General features: G+C 40.3%; 1 protein-coding gene across 2 annotated transcripts in view; it reads right to left on the reverse strand.

Annotated features, from left to right (window-relative positions):
- The window catches only part of LOC129672188 (contactin-associated protein like 5-1-like), a 715,327-nt gene that overhangs the window by 248,642 nt on the left and 442,328 nt on the right, over nt 1-24,357 (reverse strand). For both annotated transcript variants that reach the window (XM_055601503.1, XM_055601502.1), the window contains exons 9-10: nt 21,071-21,220; nt 17,162-17,333 (exon numbers count right to left, since the gene is read on the reverse strand). In XM_055601503.1, coding sequence (XP_055457478.1) covers nt 17,162-17,333; nt 21,071-21,220 — 322 coding nt within the window. The remainder of the gene's footprint in view (nt 1-17,161; nt 17,334-21,070; nt 21,221-24,357) is intronic.

The raw sequence follows: 24,357 nt of genomic DNA on the forward strand, positions 1-24,357 counted from the left end.
AAACTTTGGGCAAAGTACGTGGACTCTTATGGAAGAAGTGGGAGACATAAATACCTGGAGGGAACAAAAGCTCCATAAGGAGAATAACAGAGCCAAAAATCTGGGCCAAGGGGTACCTGCAAAGACCAAGCTTATATATCTTGATTTCTGGCTAACATATCAACTTCTTGCTGGATAGCCCCTCAAAGACTCTTCAACTTTTGTGCATCTACACTTGACTTACTCATCTGTTTCTGGTCTCTGTTTCTGCGGTCTTGTCATGCTTTTCCCTGTCACCTGTGATGCTGGTTAGTTTCACAAGACAGAGTAATCTGAAAAGAGGTAACTTTGTCTCAATTAGTTGTCTTGTAATCAAGTCAGTGGTGGGTTTTCTTGGTAAGTGGTTTGTTGGAGGTTGGTCTAAAGCTAATTAGTGGCACTCAGGATCTGGTTATTGCCAGCTGGATACACCCATCCTTATTTGGGTAAAGCTGCCTAAAAATTATACCTGATTGCTTCATTAAGTGGTCTATACCTGGGGAGGCCCCAATGGAGGAGGTTTGGCTAGGTTTCTGGGCTTTTGAGGAGGAGAATGGCAAGAATCATGGGACAGATGGGCAGGAAGACAGGAAGAAGAAGAAGGATGCATCTTACACTTTATAAGTATATGAAATATACACTTACCCAATACACACACACACACAAACACACAGAGAGAGAGAGAGAAATCATTCAAAAAATCATTTAACTTTTAATACTTTGACATTTCTCAAACTTATTGAACAAAGAAACATTTTTTATAGACCATGGTTAATATCAGACAGAGCTGGTTGTCTGACTTCCGGCTATGTAGGGGAAAATTTTTTGCTGAGCCAGTATTATGATGTGCCCAATAGACAGATATGTTTTATCTGCAAAGCCAATATTCTAAATGACCCACAAACCCGTTAGGTTGTTTGACCCAACACAAAACCCCTCTTTATTTCAGATGAATTTCTAAAATTCTGGCATATTAAACTGTAGATTAAAAATATCCTAATTATTTTTAAACAAAACGACACTATGATATTAGTAACCAAAGGAATTGGGACCAAAAATTTTTGGATTACTTTATGTGTAGCATTAAAGTATGTCATAGATCACTACCTATAATGAGGCGTGTAAAGTTTCCATTTGTACTAGTACAAAGACGCAGGTGAGGGGCTTGGGAGATGATTCACTGAGCAGAATATAACAAGAAAATATCAAAAATAAGCTGAATGTGGCACCACCCACCTATAATCCTGAGGCTAGAAGGTAGAGACAGGAAGGTCCCTGGAGCTTTCTGGCCATTTAGTCTACCCTGTTTAGAGGACAACACCTTCAGTGAGAGAACCTGTCTTGAAAAATAAAGTAAGAGGGATACAAGAAGACATGTGTACCTCTGGAAGATACACACACACACACACACACACACACACACACACACACACACACACACTGGTTAAAGCCAGTGAGTTTTTTTGGAGACCCTACAAATGATCTTTACCTCAGAACTCATCGTCCAAGAGGGTTCACAATTCACAAGTCCTAAAATTCACTCAGTGTATTTATAAGAGCACCAGTTACCAGAATTATAATCTGTGCAACAACTCTCATAAAAGCCTGGTGTGGGATACAAGATTCTGAAAATTATAATTTTACTGGGACCCAATATTTTCACTAGGATAGTCAATGTATGATTTTTTTTCAGTCTTTATGAAACAACAATATATTAAAAAGACCCTGAATTAAACCTAGGATGAGATTTAAGAATAGTTCCAAGGTTTCTAAGTTGGATGTCAATCAATATTCAAATTTATTAAAATTGAATGATTTTTTTAGTCAGTTTCCAGTTTCAATAACCTCATTTTAAGTTAATAATCATCACTAATGACTGCACCCACTTTAGCAAAAAAGAGAACACGTCTCTTGTCACAAATCATTCCAAAGAATAGAGTAGTCTATACTCCTACTAAAGCCAACACTGAATTGCAACCCTATCAATTGCATTTGCTTTGTATGAGTTACTTTCCTAGTTGCTGTGATAAAACCTCTGATAAAAACTACATGAGCAGGAAAAGAAAGGCCCATCTGGCTTTCACTTCAAGGTGATGGAATCATAATGGTAGGAAAGACATGACATTAGGCAAGGAATGCCTGACAGCAGAAATGGGAGACCGTAGGAATGAGAAAGTGACAGGAAATGAGCTTGGCTATCAAACATCAAGAGCTATTGTGATCCTCTGTGGAGGATCCACTGTGATTCTCTTCCTCCAGCTACTCTTTACCTTCTAAAAGTCACTCAAGTTTCTAAACAGGTGAGGACTCAGCGTTCAAACACATGAGCCTGTGGTTGGACATTTTCCATTCAAACCATGAGGGGAGAGATTATGATCTACTTTGCCACACAGAGGCACAACTAAGAACACAGAGGTGTACACTGAATCTATCCTACTGTTTTCTGCTTGATGGTCTTACCAGAGAATGGGCTGCCATTCTCTCAAACATCCATTATGAGCAACGTTTGTTATGGTACTCATGCCCAATCGTCTCCATACATTCCTTTTCCTTATTTGTGTCTCAGCATATCAGCCTTTCATCTGATACATCCCTCCTTTGGCACCAGCATTGTTCCAGGCACAGTGTAGCTCTGCATAGATGCTACCCTGTATCTTCCAAATGATTCACAAAGAACAGTTCAATGTATAGCTTAACTTTCAAGTGGGAAGCATTATTTTAAAAGTTTCAAAGCTTCTCAAGAGCCTGTTAAATTTCTAATATAGACAGCAAGAAAATACTTGCTGTCTATATAACTTGAAAAACCATTTAACACCTGGCAGTGTCAGCTTCCTCCCTTGTAAAATGAGAAGAGTTTATGTTTATGTTCCCATATAGGGCTCCAGAGGTTTGAGCCAGATAATTAGCAGAGAATAAGATGTAGCACAGAACCTACCTATCATTTTATTTTATTACATTTAAGTGTTCCTACCTAGATTCGAATACAGAAAAACAAAAGATTTATAAAACTTCAAAGTAGAACCCCCCCACATCTCTTATATTCTTTTATCATTATTTTTCATGCTTTTTAATGACATTTTAGGAGCTAAAGATAGGGCTTTCTCAGTGAAGTGTTTGATATGCAACTATGAGGAACTGGATTTGAATCCTCAGAACTCGTGTAAAAGTTGAACATAGTGGCATGCATCTGTAATCTTTTCACTGAAGAAGAAGCAGTAGGATCCATGGAATTTCCTAGGCAGACAGTATACCCAAACCCAAATGCTATAAATAAGTTTAATAAGTGGCCCTGTCTCAAAAGAGTAAGGAGGGAAACACTTGGCATTGACCTTGGGCCTACACAGACATTCACATCCATGTGTGTGCATACCTGTACACACAGACAAATACATGCACACAGAGAGACTGAGAGAGAGGGGATGCTAGACTACATCAGGCAGAAGTTAGAAACAGCTTTCGAAACCAATAAATGGTGGAGTCTGACACAGCCAATAACTAAATAAACAGGAGTGCTGTTTAAGGCATCTCCAGGACAGGTACTTTTGATAAAGATGAGGGAAAAGTAAACAATGACAGTCCACTGGGCTGATTGGAAATCTGAATTTTTAGTGATTTCACTTTCAGACAAGAGCTGCCATGGACACAAACCTGTGAGCACCATTCAGTGCCACTGTTTGTGCCCCTCCAGCCAGAGAAACAGAGCCAACTTCACAGTGCCAGCCTGGCCTCCAGGAGCTGCATGGATTCCAGTGTTCCTCTCCACATCATATCCTTAATCTACAGACACTTTGTCTGTTTCTTCTTTCTCTTGAACTGCCTTCTCTTCAAACTCACCTTCCATGGCAGATATGCACAAGAATGTAATAAGAATATTGTGCTAGTGCGCTTCCTTCCACTGCATTATTTATAGATTACATTGCTCGTGTACATTGCTGTGGCTTGCTTGTCTAATTTTACAATGGCCTTGCTAAACAAAAATGTTATTGTTAGCTTTAGGACACAGAAGGAGCACTTCACACCACTTGACTAATGACAGCTGGCACTGGTGGTGCTGTTATCAGGTACTCTTGTTTTTTTTTTTTTTTTTTTTTTTAAGTAGCTTTAATTTTTATTTGACAAATAGTAATCATACATGTTTGGGGTCACAATATGACATTTTAATACAAATTAAATATCTCACTTTTCCCCAAGCAGCTGGAACACTTTCTCACCATACAGTTTTTGCATAAGACTAGGCTGACCAAACTAAAATAAGAAGCCATAGCTACCCCAACAACTGTTTTTGTATGGCCCTGAAAGCTAAAAAAGGATTTTTGTATTTTTTCCACTTATTTATTTATTACAATTTATTCACTTTGTATCTCAGCTGTAGCCCCTCTACCTGCCCTCCCAATCCTGCCCTCCCTACCTATTCTACTGCCATGACCATTCCTCAGTCCACTGATAAAGGACTCCCCTTCCATCTGACCCTAACCTATCAAGTCTCATCAGGACTGTCTTTTATAATCTTCCTCTGTGGCCTGGTAAGGCTGACCCCTCCCCAATTTAGGGGGAGATGATCAAAGAGCCAGCCACTGAGTACATGTCAGAGAAAGCCCCTGTTCCCCTTACTTGAGAGCCCATTTGGAGGCTGAGCTGCAATGGGCTACATCTGTGCAGGGGTTCTAGGTGATCTCCATGAATGGTCCTTGGTTGGAGTATCAGTCTCAGAAAAGACCACGTGGCTCAGAATTTTTTGTTCTGTCGCTCCCCTTGTGGAGCTCCTGTCCCCTCCAGGCCTTTCTATCTTCCTCTTCTTCCAAAAGATTCCCTGCAATCTGCCCAAAGTTTGGTTATGAGTCTCAGCATCTGCTTTAATACCCTGCTGGGTAGATTCTTTCAGAGTCCCTCTGTGGTTGGCTCCTATTTGGTCCCTGTTTTCTCCCTCATCTGATGTTTATCCCATTTGCCTTTCTTGGTTTTCAATTGGAGTAAAATATGGCACTAACCATTTGGGAAATTTTCAAGATAATAAAGAGGTGAAGGGCAGAATTCTTAACTCTTAGATGAAATGTAGTTATTTAATTGTGTTGGGTGTATATTACAGGAAAGTGCATCACAGACTCTGGCTCAAGCTGTAAGAATGTGCCACTGTCCTTAAGCTTCACTTTCTGTGATTCTGACATGTTGCAGACCTGTGGGAATTATTTACTAGCACAGAAAACATCAGCAATGTGTGTTACTTTCCTTACTATGTGCTCAAATCTCTGCCAACTGGTTCTTATACATCTTCCAGTGAGAAATTTTTTAAATGGATTTCAGATTTTTCTAAGTTTATTTTTCATCTTGAGTAAATACTATATCGAACACCAAAGGATACTGTTTACTTGTGTAAGCGTCATTTGTTGTTAAAGTCGTAAGTGTTCAAGTTTTGACTTAAGGTTAAGCACCTGCTCTCAGCAGAATGCAATATTTGACATCAAGAACTCTCTCCCAGAAAGCAAAGTATAAGTAATGATTACAGCTGGACATTAAAGGACATCTAACCAAAAAAGAAAAGAAGTGTGTTAATTATAAGGGAGTGGTACGTATAGGTGGGCTTTGGGTACAAATTCAGTTCTTTCAGACAGTACTGGCTATGAGAGCTTCACATATGCGAGGACAGAACTCTACAGTAACCAAACTAGTAAGCTCAGGTTCAATAAGAGACTCTGTCTCAAAAAACAAGGTGGAAAGTGACTGAGGAAAATAGCAGGTGTAAGCCTCCAGGACATACCTGTACCTGTGAATCTACTCACATATGGGCACTTGCACACACAGACACAAACACACATAATTAAAACCAGCCAGCTCTGTTTGTATTACAATAATTAAATGCACATTACTTAAAGTGGGGACATGGTTTGGGGGTGAATTTTGCCTAAGAGACTTATTCTACACTACTTTTTTTTTTTTCTAAAAGATGTGTCCATAATTTAAGATAACACCATCTAGAAATTTCATGCTATAAATTTCCTATATGCTTGGAGAAATAGGTAGGTTTTTTTTTGCGGGGGGGTTGGTGTGTGTTTGTGTGCATGTGCATGCGTATTTATGTGTGCCTGTGTGTGTCTGTGTGTGTGTGTGTGTGTGTGTGTGTGTGTGTGTATGTGTATGAGCATACATTCCTGTGTGTAGAGGTGGAGGACAACCTTGGTTGTCATTACTCAGTTTGTTGTTCTTATCTTATTTTTTGAGCCAGATTCTCCTATTTTTACCTAGAACTCAGCTTGGTGACTAGTCCTCAGGGATTCACCGATCTCCACCTCCCCTGAGCTGGGATCTCAATATCCCATCACACTTGGCTCATTTAAGTGGGTTCTGGGACTAAAACTCAGGTCTCATGATGTACTGGCAAGCATTTTTCTGACTGAGCTCTTCCCTATCTCCATTAATAAAATAAATTAATGCCTGTAGCCTCTGATGCTTGTAGCCTCTTCTTATATGTCATCATTTAAATGTGTTGAGTGTGTATTCGGAGAAAATACACCATGGACTCTAGCTTGAGTTCTGATAATGTGCTGCTCTTTTAATACTTGACTTCCTGTAGTTCTCAGATGCTATAGTTGTTGGGGAATTATTGTTTAATTATTTAATATCACTGAAAACAGTAGTGATTTGTGCTACTCTCCTTACTGCCTGTTGAAACCACTGCCAACTGGTTCTGATGATCCCTCCACCAGCATGCAAGTCTTCACACACACTCCAGAGTTTCAGGTTAGCATGAGTAAGCCTGGTAACTGCAGAGACCTATGCAATATTTATTCCTTCTGTCACTTTGAGATACATGGGACTCACCAAACTTTCCTCTGAAATTGCCAACCTTCAATCTCATGCTGACTTTGAATAACAAGCAAGCTAATTTTTTCATGTTTGCTGAATGTAGGTGTAAATATGTGAGGGTAGAAACTGATGACGACTAGAAGGCTTTAACCGCTGTAGCCAGTGAAGGGTTTGGGGAGGAGGCAGAAAAGGAAACAAGGTGTCCTAAAGCAGACCTGCAGACTCTATGAATTCTCAGAATTGAACAAAGCATTGTGTAGTAGGACAGTAGTTATTCACCTCACTGTAGTGACCAAGTGCCTGCCAACGGAAACTGAAGTGTGGAAGGGTCGACTTTGACCTGCTGTTTGAGGGCTGCCACCCATCATGATGGCAGCAGACACAGGAGACAGTGGGTCTTATTGTGTATGAAGTCCGGTGGCAGAAACGGATGAAGGCTAGTGCTCTAAGCACTGTCTCATTTTCCATTCAGTTCAGGACCATGGGACAGTGCTACTCACAGTCAGAATGAATCTTCTCACCTCAAATAACTCAACCTAGATATTCACTTGCAGCCATGCCCAAAGCTTTGCTTGTAGGAATTTCAGATTTTCTCACATTGAATACTGTTGAGACACATAGGAAATTTACTTTTAGCCAAAATGATCATTAGAATGTTCCCAAGAAAAAAAAAGAACAGAACTCTGCATTCATGCCCCTCAGGCTTAAGGAAAGCAGAAATGCTCAGGCAGAACACAGGGCAACGCCCTCCTCTAGGGAAAATTTGAAATCTGTTTTCCTCTTTAAACAAAAGTATTAATCACATGTTTAAAAGATAGACTAGGTTATACATATATATATATATATATATATATATATATATATGTAAATTATTCAAGAAAATGCCACCTCAGCTGCACATGCCAGGTTTGCTGCTATCCACGGAGTTCAACCCCTTGCTGGTGTCCCTTTTTTGAACCTGAATAGTGCTGGAAGTCCTTGCTAGAGCAATAAGACAGTTGAAGGAGATCAAAGGGATACAGCTGGGAAAGGAAGAAGTCAAATTATCACTATTTGCAGATGATATGATAGTATACATGAGTGACACCAAAATCTCTACCAGGGAACTCCTACAGCTGATAAACACCTTCAGCAAAGTGGCCAGATACAAAATTAACTCAAAAAAATCAGTAGCACTCCTGTATACAAAAGACAAAAGGGCTGAGAAAGAAATTAGAGAAACAACACCATTCACAATAGCCACAAATGACATAAAGTACCTTGGTGTAACCCTAACCAAGCAAGTCAAAGACTTGTATGAAAAAAATTTCAAGACTCTGAAGAAAGAATTAGAGGAAGATATGAGAAGATGGAAAGATCTCCCATGCTCATGGCTTGGCAGGATTAACATAGTAAAAATGGCCATCTTACCAAAAGCAATCTACAGATTTAATGCAATTCCCATCAAATTGCCAACACAATTCTTTACAGACCTGGAAAGAAAAATTCTCAACTTTGTATGGAAAAACAAGAAACCGAGAATTGCTAAAACAATCCTCTACAATAAAAGATCTTCTGGAGGTATCTCCATCCCTGATCTCAAGCTGTACTATAGAGCAACAGTTATAAAAACTGCATGGTACTGGCATAGAAACAGAATGGTGGATCAATGGAATTGAACAGAAGACCTAGAAATAAACCCACACACTTACGGACACCTGATTTTTGACAAAGATGCCAAAACCATACAATGGAAAAAAGATAGCATCTTCAACAAATGGTGCTGGTCCAACTGGATGTCTACATGTAGAAAAATGAAAATAGATCCATACTTATCACCCTGCACAAAACTGAAGTCCAAGTGGATCAAAGACCTCAACATAAAACCAGACACATTAAATCGGCTAGAAAAAAAAAAGTGGGGAATACCCTAGAACTCATTGGTACAGGAGAAAACTTCCTGAACAGAACACCAACCACCAACAGCACAGGCTCTAAGAGCAACAATCAATAAATGGGACCTCATGAAATTGAAAAGCTTCTGTAAAGCAAAGGACACCATCATCAAAATATTTTTTTTTTTTTTTATTGCTGTGACAGAACACTGACAGAAAAGAAAGGAAAGGAGAAAGGGTTGTTTCTGGTTTATAGTTCTATGGTATACCATCTACAGGCCAGAGGAAACCGGGGGACAGGAGCAGGAAGCAGCTGGTCATATTGTCTTTATAGTGGGAAAGCAGAATGCAACAGGAAGTAGGCCCTGCTATCAAACATAAAGGCCCACCCCCAGTGATCAACTTCCTCCAATGAGGCTCTATCTCTTCATAGTTCTCACAACCATGCAAAAGCAGCTCCAGCTGGGATTCAAGTATTCAAACACATGTGCCAATATAGGATACTTTACATTCAAACCAATGACCCTTCTGTGTCAAAGAGGACAGCAAAAGTTTATCAATAGATTGATCTACTTTTTCTGTAAAAACAAGTAACAAGAAAGATCAGGCTGATAGAAAAGCACACATGTTCTCCTTCAAGGATACTTAAAGCAATGAATAAGAAAGGTTCATGTTCCTTACAAGCACTTCTTCACTCACATATAAAGAGTCATGAGATGATGTTGTAAGACCCTCATTTAAATAACAGAAGGATTATTCAGTTCGCACACACAGCAGGATGGGGAGAATTACAGATGGACTGCAGGTACTTAACTAGTTCAGACTCTACCTCCATAGGATAGCCATTCCAGGCTAATTATAAAGTTCCTCTCTTCCATAATCATTCTCAAGAACTAGCTATGGCCAAGACTTTTACTGGAAATCTTAGATCTCAGTATGTTCTGAGTCTCAGTATGTTCTTTTTGATTTTTTAAATTAAGTTTATTCACTTTGTATCTCTGCTGTAGCTCCCTCCCTCATCCCCTCCCAATCCTACCCTCCCTCCCTCTTCTTCTCCTATGCCCTCCCCCAGTCCAATGATAAGGGAGGTCCTCCTCCTCTTCCATCTGATCCTAGTCTATCAGGTCTCATCAGGACTAGCTACATTGTCTTTCTCTGTAGACTGGTAAGGCTGCTCTGTTCTCAGGTGGAAATGATCAAAGAGCCAGCCAATGAGTTCATGTCAGAGAGTTCATGTCCAATTGTTGGGGAACCCACTTGGAAACTGAGCTTCCTTTAGCTACTTCTGTGCAGGGATTCTAAGTAACCTCCATGCATAGTCTTTGTATGGAGTATCAGTCTCAGAAAAGACCCTTGTGCCCAGATTTTTTTGTTCTGTTGCTTTCCTTGTGGAGCTCCTGTTCCCTCCAGGTCTCTGACAATAAGCAGCATTGATAGTTACCCCCACTCTGGTTGTGTGTACACATGTTTGATGTGCATTTGGAGGACATATCATTGATATTGGACTTCCTCAATCACTCTAAACACCATTTTTATTTTGAGGCAAATTTTCTAACTGAATCTGTCACCCATTGATTTAGAGGTTCTAAGGAACCTTAGAACCTCAGGGAGCCTCCCCATCCTGGACTTGTAAGTACACCCTTCTGCCTGGCTTTCATGTGGCTGCTAAATTGCAAACCAGGTCTTCATGTTTGTTCACGAAGCACTTGCCAACTGAATGGTCTTTCCAGCTCCTACAATGTATGATTTCTGATGAAAAAAAAATGAAACACAACACTTTTTACTTCACAATCCTGTCAAAGAGTGTGGGCTTTGTGGTGTACATAGGTTAGCGAGAGCACCATTCAGAAACAGATCAATTCTCCTCCATCAGATTTTTTTCATGCATAACCAGGTTCTGCTACATGTTGGCTGCATGGCCTTGGGAAGGTTGCTTAGCTGCTCTGTCTCAAAGGCATTATTGGAAAACTTAGTTAATGATGATCCCTACTGTAATTTGGTTAACACACACACATACGAACAATTTCCCTGATTCATAGTAAGTATTTTTTAAAGATAAGCTACTAATTTGGCTCTCTATTAGATTACAGAATTTTTGTTTTGCTGCATTGTTCCTCTGGCTTTCACTTCCATCCATTGCTAGACCCTGCTATTACCCAGTGCAGCCTTCTGATCATGTTAGCACATGCTCAACCCTTCCTATACTCTCAGTCCTACCTTATGCCATTCATAACTAGTGCTGGGTTCATGCTCTTGATCCCCTAAACATAATCCTCTCCTCAGCTTCCTCCTCCTTCCTGATGTCATCTTCCTTTACTCACTCTGGCCACTCAAGCCCATTCCCTTCCTTTACATTTTAGCAACAAACCCTGGACACTTCCATAGATTCAGAAATTGTGAAGCGCTGGACTTGAATCATTTTTTGCTGTGATCACTAAATATATGACCATGAACAAGCATTTGCTGAACTTCCTTGGCCACTGATGACAACCCCAGAAACAACAAATATGAATGTTTTCTAGATTCGCCAGAATATCTTAAAACCGCAAGCATGTCCCTTTCCTAGTTCCAGGTTGGAAGTTAGCTATTTCATCTATAACTAACACCTTTAAAGTCTCCTTTTCCCCCAATTATGCATGTGTGTCTGTGTAGGACTATGTGAATGGGAGTGCAGGTATCAGTGGAAACCAGAAGATGAAGTCAAATCCACTGGTGCTAGAGTTATAAGTGGTTATGAGCAACCACTGTGGGTACTGGGAATGAAACTGATCCTCTCCCAGAGAAGAAAGGGCTCTTAACTGCCGAACTATCTCACAGACCTTCTAACTTTGGTAGAAATTTCTACCAAATTGTACTGTGCACCATTATATTCTGCCCTGGATGCACTGGAAAAATCCACTTGAACTTCATAGGATTGTGGATATAGTTAAAGAATATTTAAAGAATTTTTATTCAGTAATATTATATATAACACAACATTTCTTTTCCTCCATGAAACTGGGGGAAAAAAAAGAAAGATAGAAAGAAAAAAGAAAAAAGCAGCAGAATTGATCCTGTTTAGGTTTTGACTCTCTTCACCTACAAAGGGAGAATACCATATTGTAGCATTTCTCACTTAGAGAGAAATGTTCAGATTGTGTGGGCATTGCCCTTATCATGGCTTTCCTGGCACCTGATCTAAAGGCTTCCAGTTTTAGAGAAGAGATGAGACATATGTGTTGCCACAGAAAGAAATCTTTTTATATAACCCACTGCTTTTAACACACTCCCACACAGGGGGTAGGATGTAGCAGGACTCTGTGGAGGTTATCCAACATAATGTTTTCCCATCCTCTGTGTTTGCAGCTCCTCATGCTCAAGCTGAGAAGCTAAGAATATTGACCAGAGAATGAGACACATGCTTTTCTTAGAGTAAAATGTACTTGGTGAAGAACCAAGTATGGAGGGAGAAATTGTGTTTTATAACATTTTTGGCCACAGGAAACTGAATACACTGTTTTATATGTGATCCATTCAATGGAAAAAAATAGTTTCCATTTTCAAAAGGATTAGAAGGCAATCTCCTTAGGAAACAACCAGAGACCACAGACAATAAGCTCTGATTCTGTCACCTTTTACATCTCTATTTCTGTATGTTCAGGACTGGGAATATATTATGTGTAAGAAGCTCCTTCAGTTATGTTGTTCTACAAGGGTAGTTCATAGTCAATGGAACATGTGGCATCCAAAATTTCCTTTCCATTTGACAAGCTGCATAGAAATCACTGTCTGTCAGTCTTAGCAAAGTTTTATCAACATTATTTGGTAGGTTTAGAGTGTGTTATGTGCATGTATGCACATTTATACATGTCTGTGTATAAGTGATGACGCAGGAGGATAGTCAGAATTTCTCCACCTTATTCTTTTGAGGAGTGTTCTTTTTATTGAACTTGAAGCTTACTGTAATTATATTGTGTTGTGGTTGTTGTTGTTCTAACTAGGCTGGCAGCCAGAAAGCTCTAGAAACCATCCTTCTCTAGCTCCCAAGCACTAGGGTTACAGGTAATCATGTGTTGCCACCCTTAGGTGGCTACAAGTGTGCTGGATGTGAACTCAGATACTCATGCTTGTGAAGCAAGTACTCTTAGCCAATGAAACACCTCTGCAAAATGATGTTTTAAGGGCTGACTTTTAAAGGGCTCCAAAGAAGCAGAGCCTACCAGTCTTCAGACATGATTTCAAAGTCCTGTAAGAGCACACTACGGAGCCACTTTTAGAACTTTGTGCCCTTTTCTTGAAGACTGCCATGTCTGTTCCATACGTGATATTCCTCTCAAATAACTAGCACTATGATGTTTACATATGTAAGAGGCACAGTTGGGAACTAGGAAAGAAACACAATGATGCATAGGTGAAGCTGTTTCACTGTAAAGGAGAAAAAGCACACAGAAGGCCAGAGTAGAGGACGTAGTATCTACTGTCAAGAAGAGACACTCAGGCCTCTATGGTCTTGTCAGCCAGGAGCACAAGTAGAAACCACAGCCCCTGTCTTCCTAGCAGGCAAGTTCATACCAGCTGGCTAACAGGTTCACACCAATTAACACAAGTAAAGTAAAACAGTGGAGAAGTTTCCCGTGAACTGGAATCACTGTTTCAGATCTCTAGGGAGCCCCTAAAGAACTCCCTGTGTCTAGTTATCCAAGCACTGAAGCTTTTCTCTCCTTGCTGACCTCTAACAAATTGCATCTTTTTTTTTTATTTTATTTTTTTTCTTATCAGTTACATTTTATTAACTCTGTATCCCAGCCGTGTCCCGATCCCTCATTCCCTCCCAGTCCCTCCCTCCCTCCCTCATCTCCACCGTGCCCCTTGCCAAGTCCACTGAGAGGGGGACCTCCTCCCCATTCATCTGATCCTGTTTTATCAGATATCTTCAGGACTGGCTGCAAAGCTCTCCTCTGTGGCCTTACAGGACTGCTCCTCCCTTGGGGGGTGGGGAGGCCAAAGAGCCAGTCATTGAGTTCCTGTTAGAAATGGTCCTTGTTCCCCTCACTATGGGAAACCAATTGGTTACTGAGCTACCACAGGCTACATCTGAGTAGAGGTTCTAGGTTACATTCATACATGGTCCTTGGTTGCATGTCAGTCTCAGAAAAGACCCTGTGCCCAGATATATTTGGTCCTTGTGGAGCTCCTATCCTTTCCTCATCAGACTAACTCCTCTTCTTTCTTATGATTCCCTCTACTCTGCCAAAGGTTTGGTCATGAGTCTTTGCTTTGAAAACACTGCTAGTTAGAGTCTTTCAAATGCACTCAGTAGACTCCTGTCATATGTTCAATGCGCATCCCATCTGTCTTTTTAGATGAGAATTGATAATCTTACCCCATGTCCGCTCTCTTGATTATCTTTACCAAACAAATTGCATCTTCATTTTATGCATCTGAACCACGTATTTGTCCTTCCTCGCATCTACAGCTGCTACTAGTTTACATGCATTTGCACTTTCATTATGACTTTTTTTATTTATTTTATTTTATTTTTCTTTATTAATTACACTTTACTCACTTTGTATCCTCCCCCGGGGTTCCCTACCTCCTCCCTTCCCAATCCCTCCCTTCATCCACCCTCTGCATGCATGCCCCTTCCTAAGTCCACTGATAGGGGAGGACTTTTTTTTCCTTCCTTCTGATCCTAGTCAATTAGGTCTCATCAGGAGTGGCTGCCTTGTCCTCTTCTGTGGCCTGGTAATGCTGTTTCCCCCTCAGGGGGAGGTAATTAAAGAGCAGGCCAATCAGTTTATGTCAGAGACAGTCCCTGTTCCTATTACAATGGAACCCACTTGGATACTGAACTGCCATGGACTACATCTGTGCAGGGGTCTTAGGTTATCTCCATGCATAGTCCTTGGTTGGAATAGCAGTCTCAGGAAAAACTCCTGTGCTCAGATTTTTTGGTTCTGTTTCTCTCCTTGTGAAGTTCCTGTCCTCTCCAGATCTTACTGTTTCCCACTTCTTTCCTAAGATTCTCTGCACTCTGCCCAAAGGTTGCCCATAAGTCTCAGTATCTACATTGATAGTCTGCAGGGCAGAGTTTTTCAGAGGTCCTCTGTGTCAGGCTCCTGACTTGGTCCCTGTTTTCTCCTTTTTCTGATGTCCAGCCTCTTTGCCTTTCTGGATAGGAATTGAGCATTTTAGCAAAAGTCCTTCCTTTTGATTAGTTTCTTTAGGTGTACAGATTTTAGTAGGTCATCATGACTTTTATCCTTATTACAAAAATTAAAAGCAAACACAAAAGTCAGGAAACACTTGCTTTTTGTATCTCCTAATCCCCCTCTCCCAGATTTCAAACAAATGTAAATTAGATCTGTAAGAAAGCAAACAATGATTTGGACACAGGATTCCATTTTGTTAGAGAAAGTGATTGAATTCATCAGAAACATACCAGTTACCCACTAAAGGAAAAAAACACATTTCTTATTACACATTCATATACACAACACAAGTGTATGTAAAATAATAACTCAAGACTACAATTACACAAAAAATAATGGTACAAGGTAGATGATAATGACTTTTATGTATTCAAAAATAATGAGAGCTTCCTTGATTGCATATTAAGGTAATAAAGAGATCCCAACTGACAAATGTCTCTGTATTGATCTGTAATACATAAAATGATGTACCAGCTGATGAATTTGGAAGCTTTTATCATGACAGGAATATAGACTTGGGAGGTATCCGGCTCCTGTAATGGCTTTGATTTGGAGACCACTAAATTAGCACATTTTAATGAAGTACAAATTTTATTACCCACTTTCCCAGATGGTCAAATGGAAAAAAAAATGACACAAGGATCAAAAAGTCTGTGTGGTATGTTATTGATCCTGTGTGCAATGATATTATCACAAATATGTGATAATGTTCCATTTAATTTTAGTAGTCATTTCCAACATTGGCAGAGACCATGTTCTGCCTGGCTGATTTCCCATGTTCCCCAGTGAAGTCACAATGCTTTTCATCATTTCCCCCTGGACTGGGACAGTCACCCTTTGAACTCCTCTAACTCTGCCATACATTTTTTCTCAACTTATGTTTCTAGACAAATCTAATGAACTTCCTTCTCAATCCTCACAGTGAGCATGAAACCAAAATCTCCTTATACAAAAGCTCTCTTTGCGATGATTCCAGGTCCACAGCCCGAGCTAGGTGGAAGCCATGTGCCTTCTCTGCATAACCCATGAGCTGAATTATATCAATTCAGTTTAACTATAGCATGTTAGCTGAACCTAAGACATCATGGATTTAAACACAGGTCATCACCACCTTCTCGGTAAATACGTAATGCCAAAACAAAACAAAACAAAACAAAACAAAAAAACTAGCATATGCTCTTAATTATTGTAAACTATTATTATGCATCCAAGTACTAGAGATTATAAATGCAAAGTCAAAAGAATTTTGAATCGGTTACACTTAGAAGATGTGTTCTGTTCCCATGCCATTCTATGGCACCATCTTCTACCAGCTTCTGTCTATTCTTACCTTGGACAAGCCTGATTTTGCTTCATCCTTAAAGTTGTAATTTAATCACCTACCCAAACTTCCTCCATCTCATTCCTCATTTTCACAGCTATACCAAGCTACTGGTATCATGTGTCCTTACTGATATCACATATTTCACAAATCAGAGAATATTTCAGTTTATAGATGGTTTAATGTAGCCAAGGGCCTTTAACACCAACACACAGGCACTTAGCAAATCCTATCTACCCTTTGGCTGTTTGATATTTTAAGAGCAGTAAGCAGAATTAGAAGAACAAGGTAGTTAGGTGCTGCAGACATGGCAAAGCATTGCTGAAATTCAGCAACCATTCTCATTTGTTTTCTGCCTTTAATTCTAGAAACTGCCACCATAAAAGGAGCCAAAATACCAAGGGAGATTCAACTAGAAACTGAGTATCATGCTATATCTCTGGATTGTAAAATGAAAGTACTAATTTTAACTAGTCTACTGTCTGGTCTCTTTGGAACTAGGCTCAGTCATTCCCAGTTGAGGACATCCAAGCTGAGCACAGCCAAACCCTTAGCTGTAGATTTCCTGAAGCCCTGTGACAATATTGGAAGGATACCCACAACAGACAAAGAATACAATGGTTAATGGGAAAGTAATTTCTCCCTCTTTTATGTTATACTCTTAACTTCAAAGTAATCAAGTGTTGTTTATGCATAAAATTTTAATCCTTTCACAAATTTGTATTTTGATTTAATTTGCATATCCCATTTGTGCAAGTCAACATGGAGAGAGACACAACTAATTTAAACCTTTTCCTCTGGGCCTGAAATTCTTTCAGAAATATTTCCCATTAGGCAACTCAATTATGTCTTATGTGGCTAATGTCAGCAGATTAGAATTTTGCTTAAAGAAACTCATATTTACAACAGTGAGAATGGGAAGGGTGGGGGAACAGAGGAGACAAGACAATAATTACCTGTCTTTGATGCTACACAGATCAATGTGTAAATCACTAAAATTCCCCAGGGAACCTTGCTGAACTGAAATGAGGTCCTTGGGCTGGTTATCAATAAAGATGAGCCTCATGCAGCCTTGGAAAGCCTTAATGGGATTTAAGCATTGGGAATCGGTGAGATTGTCAGGGCACCCTGTGGGACAGAGAAAAAAGATGAAGAACACTAAAATGACCTGTCATTGCATTGGCAACCTATTGATGGAAGTCTTTGAGGTCTAATTATTTGGGTACTTTTTTTTTATTCATAGCAGGGCACACTTTTGTTGAAAATCTTCACTCAGGAGGAAGGGCAGATATGATGCAAAATGAAGTTTTTCAGTCACAGTATAAAGGAAAAACTGCCAAAGGGAATATAAGTAGTATAACATTTACCTTAACCCCTAGTGTGTGTGTGTGTGTGTGTGTGTGTGTGTGTGTGTGTGTGTTTGTGTGTACATGGTTGTGTGTAGAAGACAGAGGTTGACATCAGGATATCTTTATCTACCATTTGCCATTTTACTCTTTCAGATAAGTTCTCTTTGCAAACCATTGGCTCACCAGTTTACCTAGACTGACTGGTCATGTGCTCCCGAGCTATGCCTTCACTATTTAGTTTTTGTGATGTTGACTCTTCACCTACCCCAGAGCTTTCTGACTTGGATAGGCTGGGTTTTCAGTGAACCTCAGGAACCTGCTTATCTGGGCCTGAAATTTAAAGGTTTCCATATTATGCCCAGTATTTTATATGGAAACTGAGAATCCATACTCAGTTCTCATGTCTACATAACAAGCACTTTACCAACTGAGTCAGCTAAGCAAGATACACACACACACACACACACGTACTGACACACCCACACTTTTTTCATGCTGGGAACATATTTTTCTTTTCTTTAAATGACATCTTTCACACACTTTTCCCCTATGGTAAATGCTTGGGAATGTTGGTTCTGTCTCAAAACACAAATCTAAATTCGCAATAAATTTCTGAATTACACTTTCTAAGGAAATTATGCTTTGGTAAGGATGGCAGCAGCATATTTGTCTGGTTAATTGTGGAGTATTAACATGATTAGCTCCTGAGAAAGGTACACTCAGGAACCAAGAAGGATTTTTGACATGCTGCACAAAGCAAATCCAGACATTAAGAGAACTGTGGGCTTAAGGGCACATAATTATAGCGTGTAATAGCACATAGAAAGGTTAACACCACAAGTCCTAAAGAGTGTTCTTTTAAAAATGAAAATGCATTGCTCCCATTTAGCATCACCTACAGCCAAGCCAACCTACTCCTCATTGAGACAGGTGAAGACCAAGCAGGTATGTGGGTATGTGTGCTCTTACAAACTCCGTTTCCATGGTTTTAATAGGTTAAAGCACATGGGAATGTGAGCTTGAAAATGTGGCAATGAGCTATAAATAAGGGGGGATTATTTCACCCATCTCTAGCAGACAGTCACTCTGGGGCTGAAGCCCTGCAGTTGGTTAACAGCTCACAGCACACGATAAAATGAAGAGATACTGCAACTTCTAATTGAAGCTGTAGAGAGAATTTATGTAAGTTGACTATTATTGCCGAAGCTCATTTTTCACCATCCTTAAGTTTACGGTTTGTGTGTGGAAGATTTGTTTAAACACTGCTCAAATCATAGATAAATCTTCATGTTCTATGTCTAGCACACTGGGAAACCCACCAAGAATTTAGCAATACTCTAGCTAGGGGAGGAGAGCCATTTTACCTCTGTGCTATTTCAGATGATTATTATAACATGATTACTCAAAGCTGTTTTGCCTGGAAATAAATTCATGACCATGATTCTTTCTACATTGCTGAAACACCCTGTGTGATGTAGAATGCACAGCTAGGAGTTGAGACCATTGCTCAGCATTTGTTCCCATTCGATTTTTTTCCCCACTGTGTTTTGCAGTGAACACAGATTTGAATCTGTTCCATACACTCTGTGTCTGTACAGCCTCCCACAGATTATTATGATTTTGTTAATCTTTGGCTGACAATGTACATGACTGGGAGAGAGCATGTGCCACAGCCTATGCATGTAGATTAGAAGAGAACTCGAGCAGTTGGTGCTTTCTATCTTGTATGGAGATGTGTCGTTTCTTTCCCTCTAAACCAGGGGAGCTGGCATAAGTGGCACAAAGGTAACAGTCATGTGCTACAGAATCTGGCTTTCAGAGCACTCTAGGTGTCCAAACCCAGATCTTGATGCTGACATAGCAAGTGCTTTATGACTGAACTGTTTCTCCAAATTACAGATTATTTTATTTCAACAAAAGCAACCTTATTATCTATCATATGGACATATTATCATATGGTATTGCTGGGTATGTAATGGTGATTGTGGGTGAAGGACTGTGGATCTTTTTTCTGCTAAAATTCAATTTCATTGATCTTGTTCCGCACAGCTCCCTTCCAAGGAAACCCTAAATATGTATTCTACTCCTGTTCAATCATTTCTTTTTTTCCTGTTTCTAGCCTGTGTCACAATTCCTTGGGAAGAAAGTGTTGATTTGCTGATTTTGGAGCTGAGAGACTACAAGGGTTCAGGTATGGCTCAGGGAAGAGTATATGATTAGTATGTGTCAGCCTACAGGTAATGACAGTCTATATTTCATTGTTAGTATTATTTATTATTTTACGTGAGAAAGACAGAATGCAAGCATGCATGTGCAGCCATGTATGGAATCAGAAGGCAGAATTGTTGAGCCCAGTCTCTGCTCCCACTACAGCTTCCAAAGATGGAACTCAAATCCTCAAGTTTGAGCAGTGAATGTCTTTTCCCATGGAATCCTCATGCTTTCTCTTCAGTGAACGGTATTATGCAATGCTTGTCTTCAGTTACCACATGGGAAGGAACTGTCAACTTTAGGGCAATGCTGGCTTATGATCATATCTATAAGATATTTCCCAGATGTGCCACTCTCTACACTGTGTAGGGAAAAGAAGGTGGGAGAGTTGAGTGTGCATGGGGTTGGGTATGCATGCGTATGGATACCTGTGCCTTTTACATGCTGAATAAGCTTTCTGCCACTAAGTTTCATAGAGCCTGAATTCTTCTCTGACTTATATGTAGGTGTAATTCTGAAAGTATGTTTGTTCTCTGTGTTCTAGAAAGGGAGTCCTGGGACTGTATGTTAGGAGCACAAGATCAGAGAGCCTTGGGAACTAAGTCTTCATTAGATGTTTCTGTAAGACAGAACATTGGCTAGAGAAGTAGGCACCATCTCTTTCAATAAAAAGATACCTTTATAATATTCAACATGGGTGCATTTATAAAAAATGGTAAAATACTACATAAGCTTTGTCCACCCCAGTTTAGTTTTGTTTGTGTTACTGGAAATATTGCATGGATTCATCAAACATTAGAGAGAACAGAGAATCAAAAAAAGCAATGGCTCCCCTGTGGAGACCCTAGCTCCTCTCCATTTTGTTCTGTCATGCTGCATGGGTGCTGATGATCTCTAAGACATGGGAAGGGAGAGATGAAGCTCACAAACAAAGTGGCAGTGGAGTGACTGAGATGGCCCAGCAGGCAGGTGGTGCTTCCCACTCAAGTTTTCTCTCTTGTAGGTACTTGCTGACTCTCAGCTCCTTTTCTCTAAGTTTTCAGCTTAGTTTCTCTTTTCAGTGTAGCCATGGAGTTTGGCATAGCTACAAGAATCTCTTTTCATGAGTTTTGTAACCAAGCTCTAGTAGCCCCAACACTGATCCAGATAGCACAGTTGTGTGAGGTTTTGGTTTTTCGCTGTTTGTGCTTTAGTGTGCCCACATGTGTGCATGCATGGCTTTGGGGAAGGTTGTCTAAATGACAAAGAACGTGATGGAATAATTTCCTTGTCCCTTTACTTGATGAGAAAGCCTACTGAACTTACCTCCAAAGTAGTAACTATTTCCAGAATAAATCTGCAACCCGAAGGTGTCCGGAGCCAAGGAAGCAGCATCGTTATCCAGTGTGAGAGTAATGCGGTTTCTCCTGGCATTGATACTGACAGAATGCCACAGGCCATCATTCAAGTCACTGCCTGAAAGAGAAACAGGAAGGGCTATCTTATGAGGGTCATCTCTCTTCTCTGCCTTATAGCTTAGTCTCTTTTCCTAAACCATTTCTGATAGTTTAGGCTCAAAAAGAAAGGGAACAAACCTAACATATAGGACATCTATGCCAAATAAAGTCATGTTGCAAATTAATTAGTAAGGTGATTAGTGACTGCAGAGGAAAAAGCTGAGAAAAAAAAAAAAAAACTGTTAAAACCCCTCAAGATGATACCAGCAATTGTATTCTCAGACAGAGGTGGCATAGATCATTTTAGTTCTCTGACATTTCTAAAGATTGTGTGCTGTTGTTAGTAAAAGCTTTTGCAAATTTTTGTTTAAAACAGTGATTCCAGGAATCAAAACCAGGACTTAGCATATCCTATGTAAGCTCTCTACCGCTGAGCTTCTCTGGCTCTGGGAAAGGATTTATTTAACTATGCAGGGTTACTTTATTAGTTTATTTTCCTGTTGTAGTGGTAAAAATACCCTGACAAAATTAATTCAAAGAATAAAGGGTTCATTTGATCTTACGGTTCAATGACACAACCCAAAGTGGCAGGAAAATCAAGGCAACAGGAGCTTGAAACAGCTGGTTACATCACATCCACAATTAGGAAACAGAAGGTTGAATGCATCCTGATGCTCAGCTCACTTTCTCTATTGTATACAATCCAGGATCAGATACCAAAAATGCTCTTGCCTAAAATTACAATGGGTCCTCCCCCATCCACCACTAAAATCAAGGGAGTCCCTCACAGATAGTCTCAGTCTAACCTTAATTTCTGCAATCCCAGTGGGGTGTTCCTGAATGAATCAAGGTGACAACGCCCCACATTGCCTCATTCTCTAGATACTTTTGCTTCTACTTTTGTGTCAGATTACTGAAGTGGACAAAGCCATAGCCATTGCAAGGCAGAGAGAGCTTCCTACTGCAGTCAGGACTCAGATTAACTGAATACCATTTGTAGAAATTTTAATATATTTAGTTGACCATGTGTGGGGGGTGCACGTGTGGAGGTCAAAGGACAATTTGCTTGAGTTGAATTTCTCCTTCCAGTACTTGGATCACAGGAACTGAACTCATGTGGTCAGGCTTGGTGGCAAGCATCTTGACTCACCAAACTGTCTTTCTGGACGTTAACAGTTTTTCCTAGGTTTCCAATAAAACACTATTTGAGTCACCTTTTGCTCCTATAAGCAAAACTAAGGAATCTCATTGGATTTTTTTTTTATTTTTCTTTTTAGTTACATTTTGTTAACTCTGTGTCCCAGCTGTATCCCGCTCCCTCATTCCCTCCCCAACCCCACACTCCCTCCCTGGTCTCCTCCCTGCCCCTTTCCAAGTCCACTGATAGGGGAGGACCTCCTCCCCTTTCATCTGTCCCTGTTTTATCAGGTATCTTCAGGGCTGGCTGCAAAGTCCTCCTCTGTGGCATAACAGACTGCTCCTCCCCTGGCGGGGGGGGGGGTGTGTGTCAAACAGCCTGCCCTTGAGATCCTGTTAGAAATAGTCCGTGTTCCCCTTACTTTGCAAAACTACTTGGTTACTGAGCTACCACGGGCCACATCTGAGCAGAAGTTCTAGGTTATATCCATAGATGGTCCTTGGTTGAGTGTCAGTCTCAGAAAAGACCCTGTGCCCAAATATATTTGGTCCTTGTAGAGCTCCTATCCTTACCATATCATACTAACTTCCCTTCTTTCATATGATTCCCTGCACTCTGCCGAGGGTTTGGTTATGAGTCTTAGTGTCTGCTTTGAAACACTGCTAGGTAGAGTCTTTCAGATGCCTTTTGTGGTAGACTCCTCATTGAATTTTTAAAAGCGAAGACAGCAAAAGTCGAAAGGCGACTAGTTTGGAAAATGGGGAATCAATAGGAGTGGGAAGAGGTAGGAGAGAGAAGAAGAGAATGATGTGATGAATATGACTAAAATATATTATACATGTGTATGAAAATTGTCTAATGAACCAATTACATATAAATAACATAAACTAATAATATTAAAGGAAAAACAACACCAAAGAGCTGCAACTTACAGCTCTACATGAGACAGTGAAGACAGGCAGGGAAAAAAGATGTATTACTGTGGTAAGCTTAGGAATTTTTCACAGAGTAGGTAAAAGACAGAATTCATAGCTCATTGAGCAAACTTTCTAGGAGACAGACATGTGCCCAGATAAATAAAGTAATAGATAATACCAAATAGAAATAGTTAATGGGCCATACCACTCCTAGGCATATACCCAAAAGAGGCGCAAGTACACAACAAGGACATTTGTTCAACCATGTTTGTAGCAGCTTTATTTGTAATAGCCAGAAGCTGGAAACAACCCAGATGCCCCTCAACTGAAGAATGGATGCAGAAACTGTGGTACATCTATACAATGGAGTATTACTCAGCAATGAAAAATAAGGAAATCATGAAATTTGCAGGTAAATGGTGGGACCTGGAAAGGATCATCCTGAGTGAATTGACCCAGAAGCAAAAAGACACTCACGGTATATACTCACTCATATAAACATACAATATAGAATAAACCCACTAAAAGCTGTACATCTAAACAAACTAAGCAAAAGAGAGGACCCTAACTAAAATGTTCAATCCCCATCCTGAAAGGCAAAGAGGATGGACATCAGAAGAAAACGAAAATAGGAAACAACCTCGGAACCCGCTACAGAGGGCCTCTGAAAGCCAGAAGAAAACAGGAAACAACCTTGAAACCTGCCACAGAGGGCCTCTGAAAGCTTCTGCAGTATAGACTGTCAAAGCAGATGCTGAGCCTGATGGCCAACTGATGGGCAGAGTGAATGGAATTTTATGTAAGAAGTGGGAAATAGTAAGAGCTGGAGGGAACGGGAACTCCTCAAGGAGAGCAACAGAACAAGATAATTTGAACACAGGGAACTTCCCAGAGACTCATACTCCAACCAAGGACTATTTGTGGAGATGACCTGGAACCCCTGCACAGGTGTAGCCCATGGCAGTTCAGTGTCCAAGTGGGTTACATAGTAATGGGAAGAGGGACTGCCTCTGACATAATCTGATTGGCCTGCTCTTTGATCACTTCCCCCTGGGGGGGGGAGCAGCCTTACCAGGCCACAGTAGAGGACAATGCAGCCAC

The sequence above is a fragment of the Psammomys obesus genome, unplaced genomic scaffold, assembly GCF_907164565.1.
Source record: "Psammomys obesus unplaced genomic scaffold, mPsaObe1.curated_primary_1811, whole genome shotgun sequence".
Taxonomy (NCBI): domain Eukaryota; kingdom Metazoa; phylum Chordata; class Mammalia; order Rodentia; family Muridae; genus Psammomys; species Psammomys obesus.